General features: G+C 39.2%; 3 protein-coding genes across 11 annotated transcripts; 1 reads left to right on the top strand and 2 right to left on the bottom strand.

The window, feature by feature from the left end:
- Positions 1-262: 262 nt before the first annotated feature.
- LOC108046720 (adenosine deaminase 2-A) lies at positions 263-14790 on the bottom strand. Of its 3 annotated transcripts, none has more exons than XM_017126577.2 (4): positions 14677-14790; positions 1820-2775; positions 1317-1499; positions 263-1253 (listed from the first exon to the last, which is right to left on the bottom strand). In XM_017126577.2, exons 2-4 carry the CDS (start codon positions 2660-2662, stop codon positions 627-629), a joined length of 1653 nt encoding a protein of 550 aa, XP_016982066.1. In that variant the 5' UTR covers positions 2663-2775; positions 14677-14790; the 3' UTR covers positions 263-626. The 3 variants fall into 3 exon arrangements, with proteins under 3 accessions (XP_016982066.1, XP_016982068.1, XP_016982067.1); XM_017126579.2 differs by having other exon boundaries at positions 1820-2765; positions 14677-14762; XM_017126578.2 differs by having other exon boundaries at positions 1820-2769; positions 14677-14753.
- Positions 3353-5893, bottom strand: LOC108046719 (adenosine deaminase 2). Its single transcript, XM_017126575.1, has 3 exons — positions 4875-5893; positions 4186-4368; positions 3353-4124 (listed from the first exon to the last, which is right to left on the bottom strand). The coding sequence occupies exons 1-3, from the start codon at positions 5769-5771 to the stop codon at positions 3504-3506; spliced, it is 1701 nt and encodes a 566-aa protein (XP_016982064.1). The 5' UTR covers positions 5772-5893; the 3' UTR covers positions 3353-3503.
- LOC108046718 lies at positions 7385-13358 on the top strand. 7 transcript variants are annotated; one of them, XM_044456687.1, is made up of 15 exons: positions 8863-9399; positions 9471-9520; positions 9634-9907; positions 9966-9998; positions 10054-10287; positions 10341-10388; positions 10444-10668; positions 10730-10867; positions 10924-10977; positions 11040-11075; positions 11144-11254; positions 12238-12471; positions 12524-12596; positions 12655-13085; positions 13143-13358. In XM_044456687.1, the coding sequence occupies exons 3-15, from the start codon at positions 9812-9814 to the stop codon at positions 13245-13247; spliced, it is 1818 nt and encodes a 605-aa protein (XP_044312622.1). In that variant the 5' UTR covers positions 8863-9399; positions 9471-9520; positions 9634-9811; the 3' UTR covers positions 13248-13358. The 7 variants fall into 7 exon arrangements, 6 of the variants coding, with proteins under 6 accessions (XP_044312620.1, XP_044312618.1, XP_044312622.1 ...); XM_044456683.1 differs by having other exon boundaries at positions 8862-9520; positions 9589-9904; XM_044456686.1 differs by having other exon boundaries at positions 8863-9520.
- Positions 14791-22065: the final 7275 nt, after the last annotated feature.

Genomic DNA, 22065 nt, shown 5'->3' with positions numbered 1-22065 from the left:
AATTGATACTATAAGTTCTTTAGTTGGTGTGTGGTTGTTAAAAATTATCTGTGCCATATTTCGCCTTTTCATTAAATATATGTAAAGTTATATATGTCTTTATACTTTCGGTAGATGGTTTAAAATCATTAAGAATGCTTTTAACATTATTTTCCACCTCACGTTCACATCCTTGAGTGTTTCGAAGCCGCTTGGCTGGCTAACTCATTACGATTACGCTCAGGCTTCTTTGAGCTCTGAACATAAATTGCAGGCACTCTTATTTCGGCTGCGACTAAAACGGGTTCTTTATTGCTTTCGTTTTCTTCGGGTTTTTAGCCTTTGACCGTTTGAGAGCCGTGGCACAGAATCTCATGGGTTTACAGACAAGTATTAGTCTAGGTCTAACTAAGGACTAGTCGATAACAAGTAGCTTAAAACAATTGGTTAGATATTGAGGATGTGGACATGGACATGGTTCTGACTGGATGCGGATGAGGATGCAATGTTGGACCCGCTGCGGCCGGGAGTCGAGTTGGAGTGGAGTGGTAGGTGCAGCAGGCGGAGGGGGTAATTTCCGACTAGCGCCAAAGGTCAGAGGTCAATAGGGAGAACGCGACCAGTAGCGCTGCCACCACCCGTGCTAGTCAATCGATCTTCAGGCTGGGAGCTCCCCGGTTGGAGGCCTCCTCGTTCACGTCGGCGATGAACTGGTCCCACTTCACCTGCCACTTCTCCAGCGCCTCGAACTGGGCGTCTCCCGTCAGTGAACTGTACTGGATGGAGTTCAGGGCCAACTTCTTCAGCAGACGCAAATCGGAGTGCTGCGAGGCGATTCCCAAAAAGGCAATGTAGAAGTCGTGCGTCAGCGGGGTGGCCTTCCAGAAGGACGGATCGTCCGAGGAGATAACCACCGGATACCCATCGGCGAAGAAGTGCGAGCAGGGATGGTTGCGGAAGTCCGTGACCAGCTGGAGCACCTGATTCGAAATCGGGTTCACTTCGATGGCCACATTCAGTTTCTTCAGCATGTCCAGGACCACGGGATGTTTGACCAGTCCAAATCCATGACCAATACGCTTCGTGCCCAGCAAAATAGCATCGATCAGATTCTCATCCACAGTAGACCCAAACCAGTTTGTCTCTCCAGCGTGAAAATAGAAGTCAATATCCTCGGGAATGGACAGTAGCTCATCGATATAGTCCCTCAACGGGCGTCCCATCTCCTCCTGGCCCACCAAATCAAATCCAGCCACAAAGTCGGGGTATTTTTCCTGTGAAAATTATAACAATATAATACTTAATATGTTAATAATAATATGCCAAAGTAACCTTACCTTTATCTCCTTTAGCGTTTTGATATAGGCATTTACTCCCTCTGAATTGGTGTTACGTATGGGTGCGTAGATCATTCGGGAACCAATAAAATCTGGATGAGCTTCCTTGAATTTCTCCAGGGTCTCCACATAAATACGCACTGTATCCATGGGAGTGAACTCAGTTCCATCTAAGTCGTAGAGCTGAAAGAAAAACGAATATTATTAAAATATTTAGTAAAAACCCACACGTGATATTGATAATCAATTTTTTTTATTATAAGAATCAAGTTTTTTACCCCTTTTGGTTCTTAAGATTATTGTATGTCATCATTTCATGCAAATTAGATTATTGTTAGAATTTTTATTTTTTATTTCTTGGATTTTAGTGAATACTACTCTCCGCAATTTTATTTTATGCCAAAATTTGATGCAGATTAGATTACCTTTATTATTTCTTGGATTCTAATGAAGAATATTTCTCTCCGTAATGAAAATTTTAAAATAGTATAAGAAATGCTTACCGTGGGCACAAGAGAACGGAACTCCAAGTACAGCACTCCATCCTCGTAGAACTCCTCCAGAGCACTGTAGTAGTAGTCCGCCCAGACTGGGGCGTACATTACCAGACCGTCGAGGAGACCGAAAATGGTCATGAAAGTGGACCAGGCGGCGTTGTTGTCCTCGAACTTCTTGGTGGGATACAGGGTGAGTCTTTCGGCCAGATACTCGTCGACCTTGTCATTTCCGTACTTGGATCGCACATCGGCCAGAAGACTCCAGTCGCAATCCTTAAGCGCCTCTGGCTTCTCCTTGGAAAACTTCAGGGCGGAGGAGCCCAGATCACTATTCTCCTGGCAGGACCAGAGATTATCGTAGTAGGTCAGCTTGAGGATGGCCTGGGTGCTGCAGAGAGCCGTATCGTGGGCATGGAGCACGGCACCCTTGGGCATTTTCTTCAGAAGCTTGAAGAGATCAGTGTTCCGGATGCCATCCAGCACATCGAATATATGCTGGGCGGGCTTGAACAGATGGGGGGTGACTAGACCCTCTCCGTACTCCTTCAACTTGGCCTGCATGATGGTCTCATTGGCCTTGGCTTCCCGACTGGTTAGCTCGAGGTCATAGCCCAGGGATCGGGACTCCTCGTACCGGAAGAAAGCGCTCCTCAACGTCTTGTAGGTATCGGGGGTGGGACGTCCGGGACCCAGGAGGGCCTCCACGTGGGGCGAACTGCCATAGACCGTCAAGAGCTTTCTGTCGACCAGGTTCTTCGGCCGAGTGCGTGATTCCACCGGACCAAGACAGACGCACAGGCAAAACGCCAGCACGGCGATTAGATTACGGCGGATGACGACGGGCGGCATGATGAGCGGTTGATTCCGTTTGGGTCCGATCGCTTGAAGGTCCGCTCTGCGACTGACGTCTGAGGCGATTGAGGAGCTCCGATTTTGGTTTCGATGTCGCGCCCTATCTGAAACTATTTGTGGTTCGCCATTATCTTTGATTTAACACGCGTTCGAAGGGATCTCGAAACGATAATTGCGCGTGCGGGTGGCAACCCACCAACCAGCTAATCGCCCCCAATCGGCCAATCTGGCATCTTGATTTACGAGTAGCCAGAGATTAGATTTCCTTACTCTGGCCATGGCCTTATCCCCGACATTCGAGTGCCACGTTGTTCGTCACTTTATGGACACTCTCGATAAACCGGAAAGCGTCCTCTAGTGCAATTAAGCCCATGGTCATATTCCCACAAGCGCCTCCAATAATAAAATTAAACAAAGAAAAATACCAACCAATTTCAAACAGAAATTATAAATTAGCATGCGTCCAAATAGACCAAAAGAAAATTAGATTAGATTACATATTTGCTTTTAAGTTATATACACAAACCTTACTTAACACTAATTTCACATAAGTCTATTTACCATCTAAAGTTTCTACAAAAAAGCATGGAAAATCTTTTTAGAAACTATTGCAGAGTCAAAAGCTCTTAATTTACTTTAGTACTCAAAACGTGGCAGACGCATTTAATAACTACATGTTTCAAAATGTCCATTATACAATAATTAGTGTAATCAGTGTTTATTGGGAAACAAGATTTGGAACCAACATTGATTGAACATGCAAGTCTTTATTTATCTTATATTACGTTTTTGTTTGCCCAAAAAAACTACCAATTTTTAATCTCCTGTAGACAATCATTTACTTGTTGGTATCCGTAACCCCACTATTGTTCACAAAGTTGCTGACCCATCGGTTCCAGTTGCATCGCCACTTGGTTACGGCCACATTCCGCTCCGTTTCGTTGAGGGAACTGTAGAGAAACGAGTTCAGGGCGAACTGCTTGAGCAGGCGCAGATTGCCCCACCCACTGACCACGCCCACAAAGGCCACATAGAAGTCGTCGGTCAGAGGGGCGGAGTTCCAGAAATACGGATAATCCGAGCCAATCACAATGGGAAAGCCGGCGGCAATCAAATACGCCGCCGGATGTTGCCGGAAATCGTTGAAGTACTGCAGATAATGATTGGACAGCGGGCAGATCTCCACAGCCACTTTGAGGACTTGCAATGCCTTCATAATCTCCGGATGGAAGGGCAGATTCACTGAATTCCCGATCCGTTTGCTGCCCAGCAAAAGGGCATCTAAGAGATTCGCATCCGGACGTGAACTGTCCGGACATTTCGATTCTCCCGCATGGAAATAGAAGTCAATGTCCTTGTTGATCCTTAGAAGTTGAGTGACCTTGCCCAAAAGCGGTAAATTGCACTCGTCCCCAAAGGTGTTCAGATCAAAACCAGCAAAGAAATTTGGATAATGAAACTATCAGGAAAGAAGGTAAAGTCAGATTTCTGTGGGTATTCGGTGTTATGATCCCAACTACCTTTAGAAGGCGTGCATTTGCTAAATATTCGTCCATGCGACTGTCATTAAAGTCCCTGGAAGGAGCATAGATCAGCTTGACTCCGTAGAAATCTTTGTAGGTGTCCTTAAAATTATTTGACACCGAAACTATGGCCTCTGCCGTTTCCAAAATAGTGGAGTTTTTGCCATCCAGATCGTACATCTAGATAAAGCACAATTTAAACGAGGATTTTTAACAGGGAAAGTGTATTAACCGATTATTGAATAGATATATTACTACAGCATGTTTCGCAAAAATACTTTATGATGCGAAATAACATTGGCCGAACCTTATATATCTTCTATGTGAAAATATCCATTGTATGTGCCATAACAATATTTCATGATCATATTGATTACATCAATGGACTTTTTTTGCATATACATATTTTCTTAAAGCAACGAAATGATATAAGCATGAGTCAATATTTTTCTGAAGAACACAACACGATTATTATTTAGATTAAATTTTTCCTAGTTTTAAAATAAGGTAATAGGAATTGAGACATATAAAAACTACTGAACTATTACTGATAGTATTAAATGGAAATCTAAACTTTTACGACATTAAATATCAATCGGAAAAGAAAGGAATGGAAAAAAATCTAATGTGAATCACTACGGTACGATGTAGTATTATTATGAATCGAAAGGCCAATCCCCACTTACGATTGGCAACGAGGATCGCAGCTCCACATACTGAACCCCATCGGAGTAAAAATCGTGCAGCATGGTGAATATGAAGTCCCTCCAGATTGGCCGAAATGTGATCAATCCGTGGATGAGACGCTGATGGCGTCTCAAATGCCGTGCCAGCTCGACGGAGCTTTCGTAGCCCTCCGGCCGGACAATGAGACTTTCCCGCAGTCTGTCCACGAATTCGGTATGAGGCTCGAACTCGATGAAGTTTCTCATCAGCATCCAGTTGCATTGGTAATCCCCCGCTGGTGGAATGTGCGGAAAATATCTGGAGAAGCGAAAGTCCTCGAAGCCCTGATCCAAGTTCACACAGACCCACAGATTGTCGCGGTGGGTCAGATCGATCAGGATGTCCGTTCGCAGCATTCCCGAATCGTGGACATGAAGGAGCCCACCCTTGGGCATGCTCTTTAGCGCCGCATAGAGATTCGTATCGCTGATGTTGAGGTGGCTGAGAAACGGCGGCGGTTGCGAGTGATAGTTCTGCCACAGATGATGCACTTCTTCGTCCACCTGTTTGACGGCCATTAGCCGACTATTGGCCTCCTCCTCCAGCGGACTCAATCCCATTTGGCCGCCCATCCGCAGGCGACGCTCCTTGTCCACATACATCTGTCGTTGTCGGGCGTACCGCTCCTCGGCCGAAAGTTTGGACACTTTTGATCCAATGGGCGCCGAACAAATCAGCACTATCAACATCAAACAGAGCATGGCCGCTATGCCCACGTGGAAGCAGATGCCACCATATTTACTGGCCGCCATTTGCCGGCGACTCTCCTCCTCGTTGAGGTCCAGGTGGATGACCCTCATCGCAGCTGGAGGAGAGGTCGTCGTCGTTTGCACATCCTGCGACCGCACATTCTCCATGTTTCGTGTTTAACATTACCCAATAATTTTCGAAACCAAACATAGATTTTTTTGATTTAGTGTTCCAAATTGCCCAACATTCTGTTTGAATCCCAAATCCAATTGTCAGGGCTATTTCTTAAAAAAATGACTCATGAGTCAAAGGACTATAATAAGTTTTACCACTAATAATAATTAAACTTTAAAAAATCATTGCCACATTGCAGTATAATAAAAAGCGTTTTCTAAATTTTGGTGATGACCTACTCAATTTTATATTTAACGATATAAAACTAAAATGTGTTACATTTTAAGGTTTAGTATGCAAGCTAACAAAATTGCTTTTATAACCAAAAACTTCACACAAAATTCGTAAAATAATTGTTTTTTGTTTTGAAGAGAAAACTTAACATTACACTTCTCGATCGAATTTCCAATATTTTTAGAGGTTTTAAGTACCATTATTCGCTACTTAACTTAGATAAGATAATGTGACTCATAGCCTAGGAGATGTTCAAGGAAATACTGAACAAAAGAGAAGGCGTAATCGACAAAGGGTACAAAGATCGGTAGTGACAGTTCTTTATTTATGGCAAACGTATTATCGTATTAAAGAACAATTGTGATTTGTTTCCATCCAGGTTTCTGTTATTTTGTACCACTTGAAATTTGACCTCCCCACCTTCCTCAAACTTGTATACCATATCGCCGCCTTGGCCTTGGCCATGTGTTCGAGTTTTGAACGGGGGATTTACGAAAATAGACCAACTCTCTTACTCGCTCCCAATGTCTTTCCTTATATCCCATGTTCTTTGCCATCCCATCCGCTCATCCAGCGATAATGCACAATCTCGGAGAGAGTGTGGAAAAGGGGAATGCCCGCACCCTGAACCGCTTTGGGAACTCTCTTTACCAGCGGACAGTTCGTCAGGGGTTGCACTTATCGACCACCACCAGTAGTTAGCAAAGAGGGTGGTGTTTACAGTTAGGCAGTGGGCTTAGATTATTCGACAAGTTGTCTTATCAAAAAAAACTAATTTAAAATCAGGTTTTTGTAAAGGCCTGTAAGCAAAAAATATTTTGTTACTTTACAAATTTTAGATTTATCTTATCATTGAAAATTATATCCATTTAGGTAATGAAATTATTTTAATAGAAACTAAAAACCGTATAGTTTTATAGAAATTTCCATTATTTATATACATTTACATATTATATATATTATATATATATATAATTCTATCAAGTGAACGAAATAAATGAAGAAATTTATTTATATCTCAAAATAGAATAAGCCAAAGTTTTTTGTACGATTACACAGGTTTTATCAACTTAATACTATTAATTATGAGCACTTATATAAAAACAAACTAATATAATAAACAAACTAATAAACAAACTAATAATCATGTATTACATTTTTGTGTTGTGATTAATTTGGGTAATACAATTTGCGACGAAAAAGAATTTATGAATGAATATGGTACCCATTTTTTGAGCACTTCCCGCTACTCCGCGACCCACTGTGCCAGGAAATCTGTAGAAACGGCGACATATGCGCTGCACGCACTGCCAGCTGCGATTGCATGCCACCGCCGAAGGCGACACTGATTCAGCCGCAACGGGGGTTCAGACAGTGCAGCTCAGACATACACATATAGATCAGAAATCGGCCGGCCACATGCCACTCGCTTCCTGCTCAGTCGGGCGAACTTACTCCGAGGAGGCAGATCGAGTGGGATGCGTTTCAGGACGGCCATTACCATAGGCCATGCAGAGCCACCCCGGAATCGGGGGCTAATGGAACTGAACGATGACTGTCTGCTGATGATTTGCGAACAACTTTCGCTGGGGGACCAATTGAGATTGATGGAACTGCAGGAGGTGCGACTATGCGATTTGGTACTCCGCTTGTGGAACAGCAGATATGCACAGCAGTTCGATTTTCGCCGGGAGCCGCAACTAAAGCTGCTAAAGCCCGATGAGCAGGCTCAATTATTGGATCACCTGGGGCGGCGAACAAAAGCCTTGATTAATCTGCCAGGCACCGGCGAAGGTTGCCGGAAGTGGCTCAAAAGAAAGCGGCATGGCCTCACCCATTTGGCAAGACTTACATTCACCAAAAGCGATAGTTTTGTGGTACAGAAGCTGCCCCATATGTGCCCCAATTTGGTGGACCTAAGTTTGGGTGAAGGTGAGGACTTAACAGCCTTCGATCTGGGTTTCCTGCTCAAGGAACTCAAAAACCTCAGGGCGTTTGAAATGCGCCGCAACAGGAGTTGCAGCCAATTGAAGTATCAGTACCCCAGAAACCTGGAAACACTAAAACTGCCAGCCTGTATGGTAAATGCCAGCGCCTCTGAGATCTTCCAATTGCCTCGCCTCAGCCAATTGACGGCTTTCCTGTGCCGCAATTCGGGGCAGGGTCACCTGGGTGATGGCAAAGCAAATGCCAGTGCCACAGGAACATTGTCCGCGTGCCTGCAGCAAATTCGGTTACGGGGCAACTGTCGGATTGTGGGACTCCGTTTGGAGTGTCCACTGGATGACAGGCTGCCAGTCGTCGGCGTGTCTGCCGTGGAGGATATATTCCGGTTGCAATACTTCGCCTGGCACTCGCAGCTGACGGTGCACTATGATGTGGCGGATGGGAGCGTCAAGTGGATGCCACAGCGACCGCAGGCGGTACGCTCACTCCTCCGCTTCCTTGCCGCCCAGGCGACCAGTTTGCGGGAATTGGATTTCACGCGTAACGCACATGCCACGCCCACATTCCTGGCACAGCTGGACGCCCACTTGAAGCGGGCAGGCGGATGTGGGTGTCCCTCCTATTCCCATTCCCATTCCCCTGCCCCTTCCCATCACAATTCCAATTCCCCTTCCTCGCAACTGACAATCATGGATACAGATACGGATACGGCTGAGACAAACGATTTGGCGTTTGTGGAACTGGAATTGCTGCATTTGCCTAATGAACAAACGGAAGCGAGCACCGGCGAGATGACAGCGATGAGGGATTAGTCCTGCAGGATAATGGATGGCGCATCCGATCGGATTGCTGACGCTAGTGGGCGCATAATAGCAAATTAAACGAATCTCGTGTGCTGGGGCTGGGAAATGGGAATTCGCATTAAGCCAATCAATATTGTTTTATTTTGGCTAAGAATATATTTCGATATACAAAAAAGTTTCATATGAAATTATATAGAAAATGTAAAATAATAAATATTAAAATGAAAACGAAAGTATTTGCTTTTTCCCAATAAGTGTAATTATTAAAAGAAAAAACATTTATTAACATTTTTTCTTTTCTTAAAAAGAAAGGTTTTTATATCTCAATAAAAACAGCTACCGATTTCTTACTATATGTGTATTTTACCAAGTGTTATTTACTTCGAGTCAATTAATTTGTTATAGGATAATGAACTTTAATCTTTACTGACCACCAATAGTTAATTAAACATAAATACCTCGCCTGAAATACCTAACCAACATTTGAAATTATCACATTTTATAAAATTTAAATTAAAAGCAAGCAATGACTTTAATGTCTTTTAATGTATGCATCACACATTTTCAAAGAAAGATATCCAAAATTACTGAAAAACTATTTTTACTTTTAATACCATGTAAATTCCTGTTTTAAAAGGTTAATGCAAATAAGATTTTGCACTTGGACTGCCGAAAATAATTTTTTTGATCACTACCATACACTAACAGACGACGATACCAGATTTTATAAAATCTATATTCTGATCGGAGAGTTTTTTGTAAGTATAATTCGCCACGCGATTATTCGTACAAGCTTTAAATAAGAATGGTTGATATATCTAAGAAGTGTGGGTGCTAAATGTTTTTCCGTTCCATGAATGGACCTCGTTAGAAATTCTATTCTGCTGCCCGATGAGCTGTTTTTGGCCTTCAGTCGCTGTTTGGGATACCAGCAGGAACTGAACGCAGCAGCTACAACCGAAGATCCCAGCAGGGGCAACTTCCCGAGAACCTTTCCCAGTAGTGACGACGATAGCTACGATCCTTGCCCCATAATCAATACGTTCTCAATGCGACGTAACCCCTTCGAACCGCCGCAGGAACCCCTTTATCGATCCACACTCAGTGCCAGCAGTCAGAATGGGACTTCAATGACAGAGAAAGTGGTGAAAATATTTATGAACATAGTCCTAATATTTCATAAAATATTCATTCCTTTTATAGCTTTTACCCTCTTGTAGCAAAGTAGACGACTATGTTAGTATGTCCCCATAGTTGCTTGTCTCTTAATTTTTATACCCCTAAACTTTAGCAATGTTGCAATTTGCAAGAGGGCCCGAATAATAGTTCACTACTAAAGTGTTCCAACGATAAGCTCTTGCCACAGCAGATAATCCCAGTAGATCCAAAATACTTTCAATCTGCAGTCGCCCCATTCCAGCAGTTCCAACGTAATGTTTCTCGATCCCAAAGCGCCCCCAAATCAAATGCCACTAATAAAGCGAATAAATCTGATAAGTTAGATTACCATAGCACTTTGCATACCGTAAGTCTTATTGGTTTAAATAGAAATATCGTTGTGAAAAGAACGAATCACAGGACTCGGTTACAAGGACAACATTAAAGCAGCCCATTGTTCGTAATCCTGTGAGTATCTGATCTTATAATAGTTTGTAAACCAATAATATAATATACCGAAAAGTGCGAATTGAATGTACCAGGTGGAAATCCTTATCCCGGAACCACAATGGATCGCAGTTCAAGAAATAACACCTCAACCGATTATGATGATGCCTCCCTAGTTGGTATGAACTATGCCGAGTTTCAAAGACATCGAAAGATGTTGCAAAAAATTCAGCAGCAGAAGGCACACCAGCAAAATCAGTCCAATATATCTTGGATGCAATGCGAAGAACCGATTGTATTTGTAAGTGACTTTAAAAGAAATAACAAAATTTTGTTGTGACTTTTTCCTAATTATATAACAGAAACCAGATCTCAATAGTACAAGAATATGCCATGATGATGGTCCCCAGCAATCGGTAGGGAAGTGCCAAAAGCAATCTCCGCGGCATCAACAGATTTCTGATTGTCAGATCAGTAACACAAGTTGCAAGCCTCAAAGAGTAAGTAATTTATATATGTATGAAACAAATTTAATTTTTTTGTTTTTTCCCAAAAGACGGGCCAATCAATGTATTATCAAACTCCGGAAATGCAACGTAGACAAATGCAGGTTAGTTTTGATATTGCAAAGCTAATTTAATCACTATAAAACTTCCTTTCTCTTTACAACAGAGTGAATCACCGCAAATTCAGGGACGACAAATTCAGGTTAGTTAGCTAAATTATAAATTAATTTTTAAATTATTTTATATATATTATTTTCTATATAAAATAAGTGCGAATCCCGATTTAATAACACAAGTTATCAGCAGCCGCCTGAGACTTTAAGAAATGCTAGATATTGCCCGCAGCCGAAACAGAATCTCAGTCAAAATCGATGTCAAATCGTAAGTTAAACAAGAAAGGAAAGCTAACTTCGGGCGGAGCCGAAGTTGATATACCCTTGCAGAATTCTCTATAATAATATTCTCCAAAATTATTCCTATGATGCATTCTTAATACTCATAAAAAATCAAAACTTCCTAACTTTAAAAACACCAAAGTTATGGCATTTCGAATCGTTCAGTTATATGGCAGCTATAGGATATAGTCGGCCGATCCTTATGAAATTTGGTAGGTCGGATTGATTGGCCAAATATAAAACCTGTAGAACATCCCAACTTTCTAACTTTACAAACACCAAAGTTATGGCATTTCCGATCAATCAGTTATATGGCAGCTATAGGATATAGTCGGCCGATCCTTATGAAATTTGGTACGTCGGATTGATTGGCCAAATATAATACCCATAGAGAGTCCCAACATCCTAACTTAACAAACAGCAGAGTTATGGCATTTCCGATCAATCAGTTATATGGCAGCTATAGGATATAGTCGGCCGATCCCGGCCGTTCCGACTTATATACTGCGTGCAAAGGAAAGAAGGGTGTGTGCAAAGTTTCAATTCGATAGCTTTAAAACTGAGAGACTAGTTTGCGTAGAAACAGACAGACGGACAGACGGACAGACGGACAGACAGACGGACAGACGGACAGACGGACAGACGGACATGGCTATATCAACTCAGGAGGTGATCCTGATCAAGAATATATATACTTTATAGGGTCGGAGATGCCTCCTTCACTGCGTTGCACACTTTTGACCAAAATTATAATACCCTCTGCAAGGGTATAAAAATCTCTTCTAATTATAATATTATTATCTTATGCTAACATTTATAATGATTATTGTAAGGGGCAACATTTGAGTATAGATCCGGTTTTATTTTGTGTATATCAACTATATCCAAGTTTGTTAAATAACCACTTTCATTATACATACATTCATATATTTTTATGTTCAAAAGCACTTCATCTCCTTTTTTAACTAGTCCGAGGAAATGCATCATGATGTCTCTTTGAATCGGACACCGCTTTGTCCACAATCCATCTGCCAGAGTCAAACATCTCACACCATTCCTAGCTGTGGTAATCAAAGATCTACACCTTGCGAAAGAACTTTGGAAATAAAGCAAACCTTTCCCTGCCGAGATAATACAGTTGCCTCAAGAAATCAAACCCCAAGGGACATGTCCCGAACTATGTCAGAAAGATCGTGCTTGAATGTATGTTTATAAATTTTGTATCCTCCTTTACAATTAATTTTTGTTTTGGCAGCAAACTTCATTGAATAAAACCAATTGTAATACTTCTTTGGGAGGACGATCTATGCGAGTGCCCAGTAAAACACGTGAGTTTGTTATTTAATTCTTCTAAATATTTAAAGTATGTGAACTCCCCAAAAAAAGCTGAGGATCGTCTAGCCGAGCGCATTCAGGATGAGTTCCACGAGACCTTGGTGAAGGACCGCTTTTGTCCGGGCATTATACAAGATAGTCTGGACGGTCGTGAGAATTTTAACGAGTACGCCCGAGAGATCGCTTTTGCTGGACCTGTTCCGGCCAAGCCATTTCCGGTGGATCCCATTACCATGATAGAAGCTATTAAGTTACGGATCGATTACGAACGTAGGGAGATTCGTAAAGAAAAAGATCTTATTGAGGGGCGAGAAAGGGACTTAAGACATCAATCCAGAGATGGAAAGTCAAGGCGATCCCGGCCAATAATCGACGAGGATATTGATTTACATTTTAGCAACAAGAATAAGTCGGAAGTCAATGAGGGCGTGGCAGCCTTTTTGAAGGCCGAAACCGAATATCACAGTACCAATTTGGGAGGGGTTAGTATATCAACTTAGAATGTTTTATCAATTATCAAACATTTTTCTTTTCTGTAGGATTCCTCTTTTGATGCTCATATCACCAGCTTTGCAAGTAATCTCTTTGATGAAAAAATTAAAATCAATTCCTACACGGCCACTACGACGCCGACATATCGTTGATTTGATCTAGATTGCCAATCGAAATATTTATTGAGACTGCAGCTAGTGAGTAAAATGGAAGTTTATTTGGCACGTTACACATATTCCAATAAATGTAGTGTTAAACCATGATTGCCTTTCAATTTATTAGAGAAAGGGCTGGTATTATTCAATTTATTAGTTAGCCATTCACAAAAGCCTATAGTTATAAAATTTAAAAAAAAAGTACCCGTCTAATCTATACATTTATCGATAGGCTAAGGAAGTGAATATTATAAAACAAGGTACTTCCAGTTATTGCAACCTACTTGAAATTGGATTAATAATTCTGACCGATAAGAAAAAAAATTGTTAAGCTATTAATCAGACTTATGAATGACTTGGAAATATGCAATCTATACACGCATAATCTTTATGGAGCGTTTCGTCAGAACCTCTTTGAATGATTTAATTAACCCTATTTATGGATCAAATGCAAAGTTATAAATTATGTAATTTCCGTAGAATTTCACAAGTAAATCTATTTATTTGTACACAAAAATTTTGCAATGCATGCCACTGAAAAATTCTTTAAGTAACAATAAATAATGTCTATTAGTAGAAAATGTTTTTCCAAACATCGACGGGGGGATGTGTGAAAAAAATCTCAGCAGGAAATTAATAAACAATACAATTTATTTTCAAGTTCAGGGATAAATCAGTTCAGAAAAACAAAAGTTGGCGATGAATATTATAGTAATATCGGGAAAAACAAATAGTTAATTGTAATAAAAGAATTGTAAATGCTAAGAATGACATGGACATAATCAAAGCAAAATATTATTGTTTTTCAATTAAATAGCTGAAATAAAAATCAACAAACATAATATTCCGAAATCGTTATAAAGGCATGATTTCACATTCTCCCGCAGAAAAAAAAGTTTAAAAGAGACCCAAAACGAATACCTTTAAGAGAGCTGAAGTTTTAAAATAAAACAAAAATGAGCTAAAAATACAAAATCAGCTGTTTGGTCACAACCACACAAAGACTTCCTCCACGCTCTTTTTCTATATATCTCTGCTTTCCATTCAGCAGGGCTATTTTTACACCAATAAGCAAACACAACAAAGAGATTTAAATTTAATAAACTGCATAATAAATGGCCAGCTCGTTTGGAGTTTTTATTGGTTTCAAACGGCTTAACATGGGTAATATTCATAGATTAATTTTGCTGAGCTTGCATAAACGAATCAATTATGCGACTTTCAGTCATGTTTTTTTTTTACCCTTTTCTTGGTTTTTGTTTTCACTGAATATCGTTTAATGCGCTTTATCAATTTGTTTTAAGCTGTATTTAATAGGCATTATTAATTGTGTTAATTTTGGAATACATTTTTCAGTTCATCGCACACTTTAGTCAAGTTAAATATATTAATATAACACTGTTCAATAAATTCAATGAAACTTTACCACAAACAGAGGCACGCAAAATGATTTCGAACACTTCTTCGCCGCGATCTTTACTGCAAACGCGCGTCCCAAAGACTGATCCCAACGATCCCGAACTCGAACCGGAGAACCCGCCCTCCGATGATCATTATTATAGCGACTGCGGTGCCGACGTCGACGCCGGACTTCAATCAAACGCACGCTGTCTAAACAGCACTGCGTTTTCTTTTTCACATTTTATCAGTGTGAAAAGAAAATAAACGAAAAGGCAGCCGAAGCAAAAAGCGTAAAACTTTAGATAATGCTCCCCAACCGGTCACTTTACGCCCCGGCTCTCTCTTAAAAATCGAGAGACCGGCCAGATAATGACCAACGAGAGGCGCTTTTAATGTTGTCCATATGCATGTTATATTCAAAACCAAAGGAACAAGATTTAATACTTAGAGGAAGTCTTTGAAAATAGCAAATACAAGCTTTATTTGTATTTTTAAGGACGTAATTTAAACAAAAACCAAAGTTAATCCACTTATATTTAGTAAAATTTCAAATATTATTTTCTGTAAGAATAGTTGCTTACTCAATTTATAAAATAACGAGATTTATTAAATTGCATACCTATTTTATATATATTTAGAAAAATGGTGAGTTAGCTGTTAGACCTTTTCAGTAATATAAATATATAATATTTAAAATACAAGAATAAAGATTACCCAATATTTAAAATCAACAAAAATGTTTTTTTCTTTTTTACCTAAGGTAGCGAAAAGCTTACTTAAAATTGCTTTCGAGCGCATTTTTTAACACATTTTTTTTTATTCAGTTTTAGCAACAATTCTTTCCAGAAATATCAATTACTCAATCAGACAATTTAAACAAATGGTTATGTACTTATATATTCAACTTATTTTTGTCTTATAAACAAAACGCATTTATAAATGAGCGAAAAAGAAATAAAAAGTTTGGACCACCCAAAAAGACGCCAATATCCACAAAAAATTATAGCTTATGGGGAAGAACACAAATCTGCACACAAAGATTTCAAAAATCTATATAATTTTAGAGATAGATAATAAATTGTAGAAATTTCCACGAGCGCAAACTAAAAGATAATGATAATTCAAATATCAATTACTTTTAATATTTTTGGTAAACATTTATAAGACCATGCTAAACACACTAAATAATATTTGAGTGTAAGTAAATACCGCGCAGCCACGTATCTGATCAGGAATTCCTGATTTAGAATTTCAGCACACATTTTGCATTCATGAATCCCTTTTGATTGCAATGCAGTCCATTATTTTGTTTATAATAAAATATCAGTGATTTGCCTTGTTTTCAAATTGATGGTCTCACTATAAAAGTGTTGCACATTGCCAAGGTCGGATTTGCTATTTTTGGTTTTAGCTAAGCAAATGTTTAAATATATATGGAAAACAAATAAAATTCCAAAAGGATTACAAAACTGAACTACACACAAGCACAAGCATCCGGAAAATAAGAGTCATAAATAAATTCATAACTGCATCCCATGAAAATTTCACAAGGCAAATGTTTCAAGCTGGTGTTTCCGAGGAATGCTGACTTAGATCCTGAGCACTTTCTCAGCTTATATAGGAATGACTTTACGGATATGACTGGGTGTGTATTGTGCATTTAATACATTTAAGGCATGTACTTATCTCGAGGGCTTAACATTACCCGCTCGTTGTCAGTATGACTCTTTGATTTTGCTTTTAAAAAATAAAAAATCCAACGAAAATTATTAATCATAGCTGATTGAATAAATTGACGTCATCAAAATTGTGGTTGCACATTTTAGTCGTTTTGAAAAAGATAATTATTTTAGGATATTGAGCAAAAAAATGTATTCGGGATTATAACTGAAAAAAATATGTATTCGGCCTTTTTTGTTTCAACTTAGCCAAAACACAACGCACAGCCAAAAGAAAGACTGTTTTGTGCATTTAAGTCCTTAAACTCTCGATTTACGCATTTTTTATATTCACAATTTTATTTTTCATGTTTTTTTTGGGATAATTGGATAAAAGTCAAATTTTTTAGCTGTGAATGGCAATCGATTGGTAATTTAATAACGAATTCAACGAGGCATGTCATTTTACCATTATTTCGCAGGGTTTTGATCAAAAAACCAAAACTTAAGTTATAGACATCAATACTTTTAAAACGAAAATCGACCTAGCTTAATTGTTTTTAAAAGCATTGAAATCGAAATATAAAATATTTAATTTTTGTAACAGCTGCAAGGGTATAAAAAACTTTCTTGTTTGTTTGCACAATTGCCAAAAATGGACATTGCTCGCTGTTTTTGTCTAATATAATTTATTTTTATCCTATGTTGGAGGTATCACCTTGAGTTTTAATTGGATGACTATATGCTTTAGCTTACATATGTATGTATATCTGCCGAGCTGGCTGTGTGGTTCTATGCAGTTTTTTTGCCCGTTACAAGAGCTATCATAATTTTGGTTGTCAGCTCCACAAAACAGTATGTTCTTAAAGAAAAAATTGTGAAAGTTTGAAGCCTCTAGCTAATAGCTAACTTATCTGGCAAAAGGTAAAAAACAGTCGAAAATACGTACATGTCCATATAAAATCGCCTCGTGATGCTGATCTGATATATGCTAAAATACTTTGTCGGAAATGACTCCTTCACCGAGTTACTTAATTTTGGGCAAAATTTTAATACCCTTAATAAAATTTAACGTTGATTTTCCAAACCCAATTTAACCCCGCTAAAACCTGCGATGTTTGATTTAACCAGTATAGCAAATGTTTACGCAACCAATTTAAGAATTCCGTTCTCTATGCAGAGCAGATGCAAAGTTCGCTTAGTCGCATAAACAAAGGCCCCCGAAATACGAAATTGTTTAGCTGTATAATTAGTGCACTCGATTGGTGGCAAATTGGGTGAGGAAAAGCGGGGAAATCCGTGGAAAAGCAGGGAAATAGATGGAAAAGCGATAGGACCTAAACCATCCCATTTGCATTGATGATTGGGGGAAATTTGAGTTTGCAACATTTAAATGTATTGTTAAGGGAGCTTGAATCTGTTGTACGGAGGGTGCTTCTTACCCTTACTAAATAGACCAACATAATGGGCATGGCAGTTGATTATGCGTTGTTTTGGCAGTTAATATGATGAAATATGCAGAGTGCCATTAGCCCAGGATGGGATTGGGAAATGATGGGGGAAAATAGTGGAAACATGAGGGTAAAACGCATAGTGCCTGCAGTAAATTATGCAACAAGATTCCCTAGACTTGCTTCAGTGCCGAAGAAAACATTTTATTTCGCAGAAATCATTATCAAATCAAAGTTGAATTTTTACACAGCTGCATACTTTCGTGCGCAGCTGAAAAATCATTTTGCAAGCAAAGTTTGCATTGGCTCTGAACTATAAATATTTACGATTTATTTGCAAGCAAACAGAACTCATAGAAATAGTTACAAGATAAATATCAATAAAAGATAATAAAGATTGAACTATTTACATTTTCATATTTCTTATGAATTCCATTTTAATAGCTTTATGAAAAACGAAAAATATAAATTGGTTTATCAAGGGGCACTGGGAACTATTTTCACACATAATCAAGTGCAGGCAACCAATTTACGACCGTAGTAGACACATGTGCTCCCTCTTTGTCTCTATTTGCAATTCTATCTCTTTCATTCGACGTCAAAGGCAATTAGCATGCAAAACAAGCCGAAGCCATGAATGCACATCTTACGCACACACCCATGCCTGGCATTTATGTGAAAATGCATAAATATCACCCAAATACAGTGGTACTTATGTTAGCTTAAATGTGCCCAACTGCCAACAGTGACAGTCATAAGAAAACGTGTTTAAACTAATAAATTGTTTAACATAATATCGAATAAGTTCATGACTTTCTTTAACTTAATTAAAATAAGGTTAACAGATAAAATGCATATGCTATTGCAATTATTTTGTTTCCTATAATTTAAATAACTATTTTATTTTAATATATTTAAACTTGAATTCTTTTTGAATTCTTTTTCTTAAGCCCTAAAAATTATTTATTAAATTGATAAAATAAACAAGGGGCTAAGTAAAATTTAAAAATATAGTTTCATTTATTTCTTTTCTTTGCGAACTCTTTAATCGCCATATAGTTTCGTGATGCAGCTTTCAGATATATCCTTGCGTGGTTGCTTATTTGTGCGGTGCTCCTCAATTAGAAACAATACCAACAACACCAGCAACAGGAGCGGTAATAACAGGGGCAAAAACAGCAAATAGTGGCAGCTGCAATATACCCGCGGCACCGCCGCCAACCGCCCAAAATGTATGCAACATTATGCGGCATGTGCACTAAACAAGTCATGAATTTCAAACAGTCGCCGGAGATCCCGCCCGCAACAGTCCCCCCTGTCCCTTAGCGGCCCAAACACGCTCCTTGGTGCATTCTTTGCATGCGTAATAAATGCGGAAGGGGGACAAAATGCAACCGCAAATGGTGGTGGGTTGAGTTTTCCTTCATTTTCCGCACTGACTTCTGGCATCGCCCAAAGAGACCGCGAAAATCGCTCGCCGCCTGGTTGGCACTTCCGCTTTTCATTTGCCTCATGTTTAATACATCCACGCAGATGCAAATGGCTGAGGGTGTGTGTGTTTGTGTGTGTGTGTGTGTGGGTTACTGAGTGAGTGCTACTGGCGCAAATGCATCACCGCAAAATGCCCCAATAAGTATGCTAAGCAAGGCTCGAATATCCCCACTCCTGCGGAGTCGGAAACCCATAAATTTGAGATTGATCTGTGGTTATCGGAGCTTGATTTACTTTAAAGTGCCCAAGTGTTGTTATGCTTTAAATGGAAAGCTTTAATTGTGTTCTTATATACATTCTGCTATGTTCCTGTGAAACCAATTTCTATTTTAATAAATAGTGTTTTCTATACACTGAATTAAAAGAACCATCTGAGATTGTTGTTTTTGTCAATTATTTAATTCAAATACTTTATACTAAAAATTCCATTCACTTTATACCAAATCCAAAAAAAAATAAATAAGTTTACTTCACATATATTTTGATATTACCTTTATTTTGAGTTCAAGACCCTTTTGAGTAAAACTAATAAATAAATTCTATTTTGTCTTATGAATAAAAACTAATAAATTCAATATTTAGTTAATAACAAATGAGGAATTAAAAGTCAAAAAAATCATAAACTAGGCCTCTTTAAAATCTACACATTTTATTAAAACACCTTATACCTCAAATTTGTGATTGAAAATATTTGAATAAATAAGTTTCTTCCAATGTAAATTTACAAAACAAACAGTGGTTATTCTACCTTAAAAACTGATAGTTTAACCTTTAACCTGAATTCAAGCAATGTAAAATACCATGCACGGAAATAAAAAAGTGAACTGAGCAACTTCTAATTGCGTGCTGGCTGCACCTTGCCACAATTTGCTACCGCACTCATATATACATGGGTGTATCCGAAATAGAATGCATGCAAAGCAGGTGTGTGCAAGTGTTGGTGAATGCAACGAACCGGAAGTACGAAACATACATACACACACACACAGAGAGAGAAGAGAGCGGGAAATACTCGTGAGTGAGCTGATGCAAGGACCCAGACAGCGTTTATTTAGTTTAACAGCTTCGCAGCCAGCGACATGCGACACTGACACTACAAGTGTTAATGCCAGCCACGCCCAACCGCCCCCACTTCCGCTCACCCACACACACACACAATCACACACATACACGCTGAAGTGCGTCGAGCTGTTTTTGCTTTCTGCAAATAAAATGATGTTAAAACATTTGTAAAGCCAAACTAACTAGAATTTCGTTGGCCCTACAAACGAACCCACCATTTGGCACACCCTTATGGAAATGCACCCCGCACTCGTACTTGAAAATCCACTTTCTTGCCGTCGCTGCCGCAGCGCAAAAAACTTTTAATCAAATTTTTCAATTTAGTTTCGTACATCGTTAATTAAAAACAGGGCTCCCCTCGTGTTATATCGTCAGCCCTTTTTCTCGTTAGGCATAAGTTTGTTGGCTTGACATGTGCTGCAGTTAGTTCCCTTTAATTTAATTTGCCTTTGCGCTTAAATGTTGCGCATTCGCCACGTTGCCCTACTAAATTATTTCACCCCAAATGCGACACGCAAATGATTCGGTGCTTAAATTTCCTTATTTCGATTAAATGCAACAAAGTGGTTTTCGGCATCCATCTAATTAGCTGTTCATTTAGCCATCCAATTGGATTCAAGCAACACTATGGCAAAATACTCTAATACATAATAATACATACATTTTCTATATTAATATTGTTTTTTATAAATTTATGTTTTGTTTAAATGACAAAAACAAAATAACAATATCGAAAACTTAATTATTATTAAATCAACTTTTACTTAATTAACTCAAATTTTACCCATACCTATGCTTTTAATATTTCCCCCATTTACCGATTCAAAGAAGTGTTAATAATCCGATATGTCAGCAATATCTTCAATTAAGCAAGCTCCTTTTCAACATCTATACACCCATGTAATCGTATGGATTAATTAACTATAAATGAGCTTCGCAAATTCATTTCCCCTCAAAGCCAGAGAAAATAAAACTGAGGGCGGTAATAGAAGGTGCAACATATGCCGGAGCGCATTGGAGTGTGAATAAAAGTAATTTGATGCTAATTAAATGCCCACAGCAAACACCGAGCTCCGAAATTCCCTCGGGCACTAGAATTAGACAGTATATACATACATACGTATTCAACAGAGTCTGCATTTTTCGCTAATGACACTTAATTGTGCAACACTTGAACGCGCTGTATAGTTATTTGTAATAATTATTTCAATGGCCGGGGAGCCCAGACACCGAGCTGAGGGGGGGATTAGCTTCATAAGCCAATTAAGCCAGATGAGAATAGTGGAAAGTCGGCAACAAAATGTTTACCTCACTGCTGGCCACACCTAAAGGTCCTGCCAGCGCAGTTGTTGCAAATTAAGTTAGGAAAACCCCTCGACAGCCGTCAAGAGTCGAGTGGCAGACAGTCGGACTTGGCCAAATTTGCAGCTGGTGTTAGCCGGCTTTTTGGGGCGCGGTCGCGTCTGGGCCATAAAACCCGCCGCTGGCAAGAGTCATAAAAAGCCAGTCAGGAGACGGGACACGACAAGACAATTGCCAATGAAACAAATTACATCGCGAACAAATGCACTTGCTCCGGCAGATTGTCCTTGGCGCAACTAAATCGAGGAACATTTCGTGTTCTTGCTCGTTGCTGAATTCGCAATGATAGCTTCAATGTGATGTCACAATTTTAGTGCAATTACACTGAGGGAAACAGCGCAGATATTCAAAAATTTCTCACTTAAATAAATAAGTTATACATAAGGTACA

This window comes from Drosophila rhopaloa, unplaced genomic scaffold (genome assembly GCF_018152115.1).
Source record: "Drosophila rhopaloa isolate 14029-0021.01 unplaced genomic scaffold, ASM1815211v1 contig_150, whole genome shotgun sequence".
In the NCBI taxonomy this organism is placed as follows: Eukaryota; Metazoa; Arthropoda; class Insecta; order Diptera; family Drosophilidae; genus Drosophila; species Drosophila rhopaloa.
The sequence above is the reverse complement of the archived record's forward strand: the minus strand, read 5'-3'. Positions and strand labels throughout refer to the sequence as shown.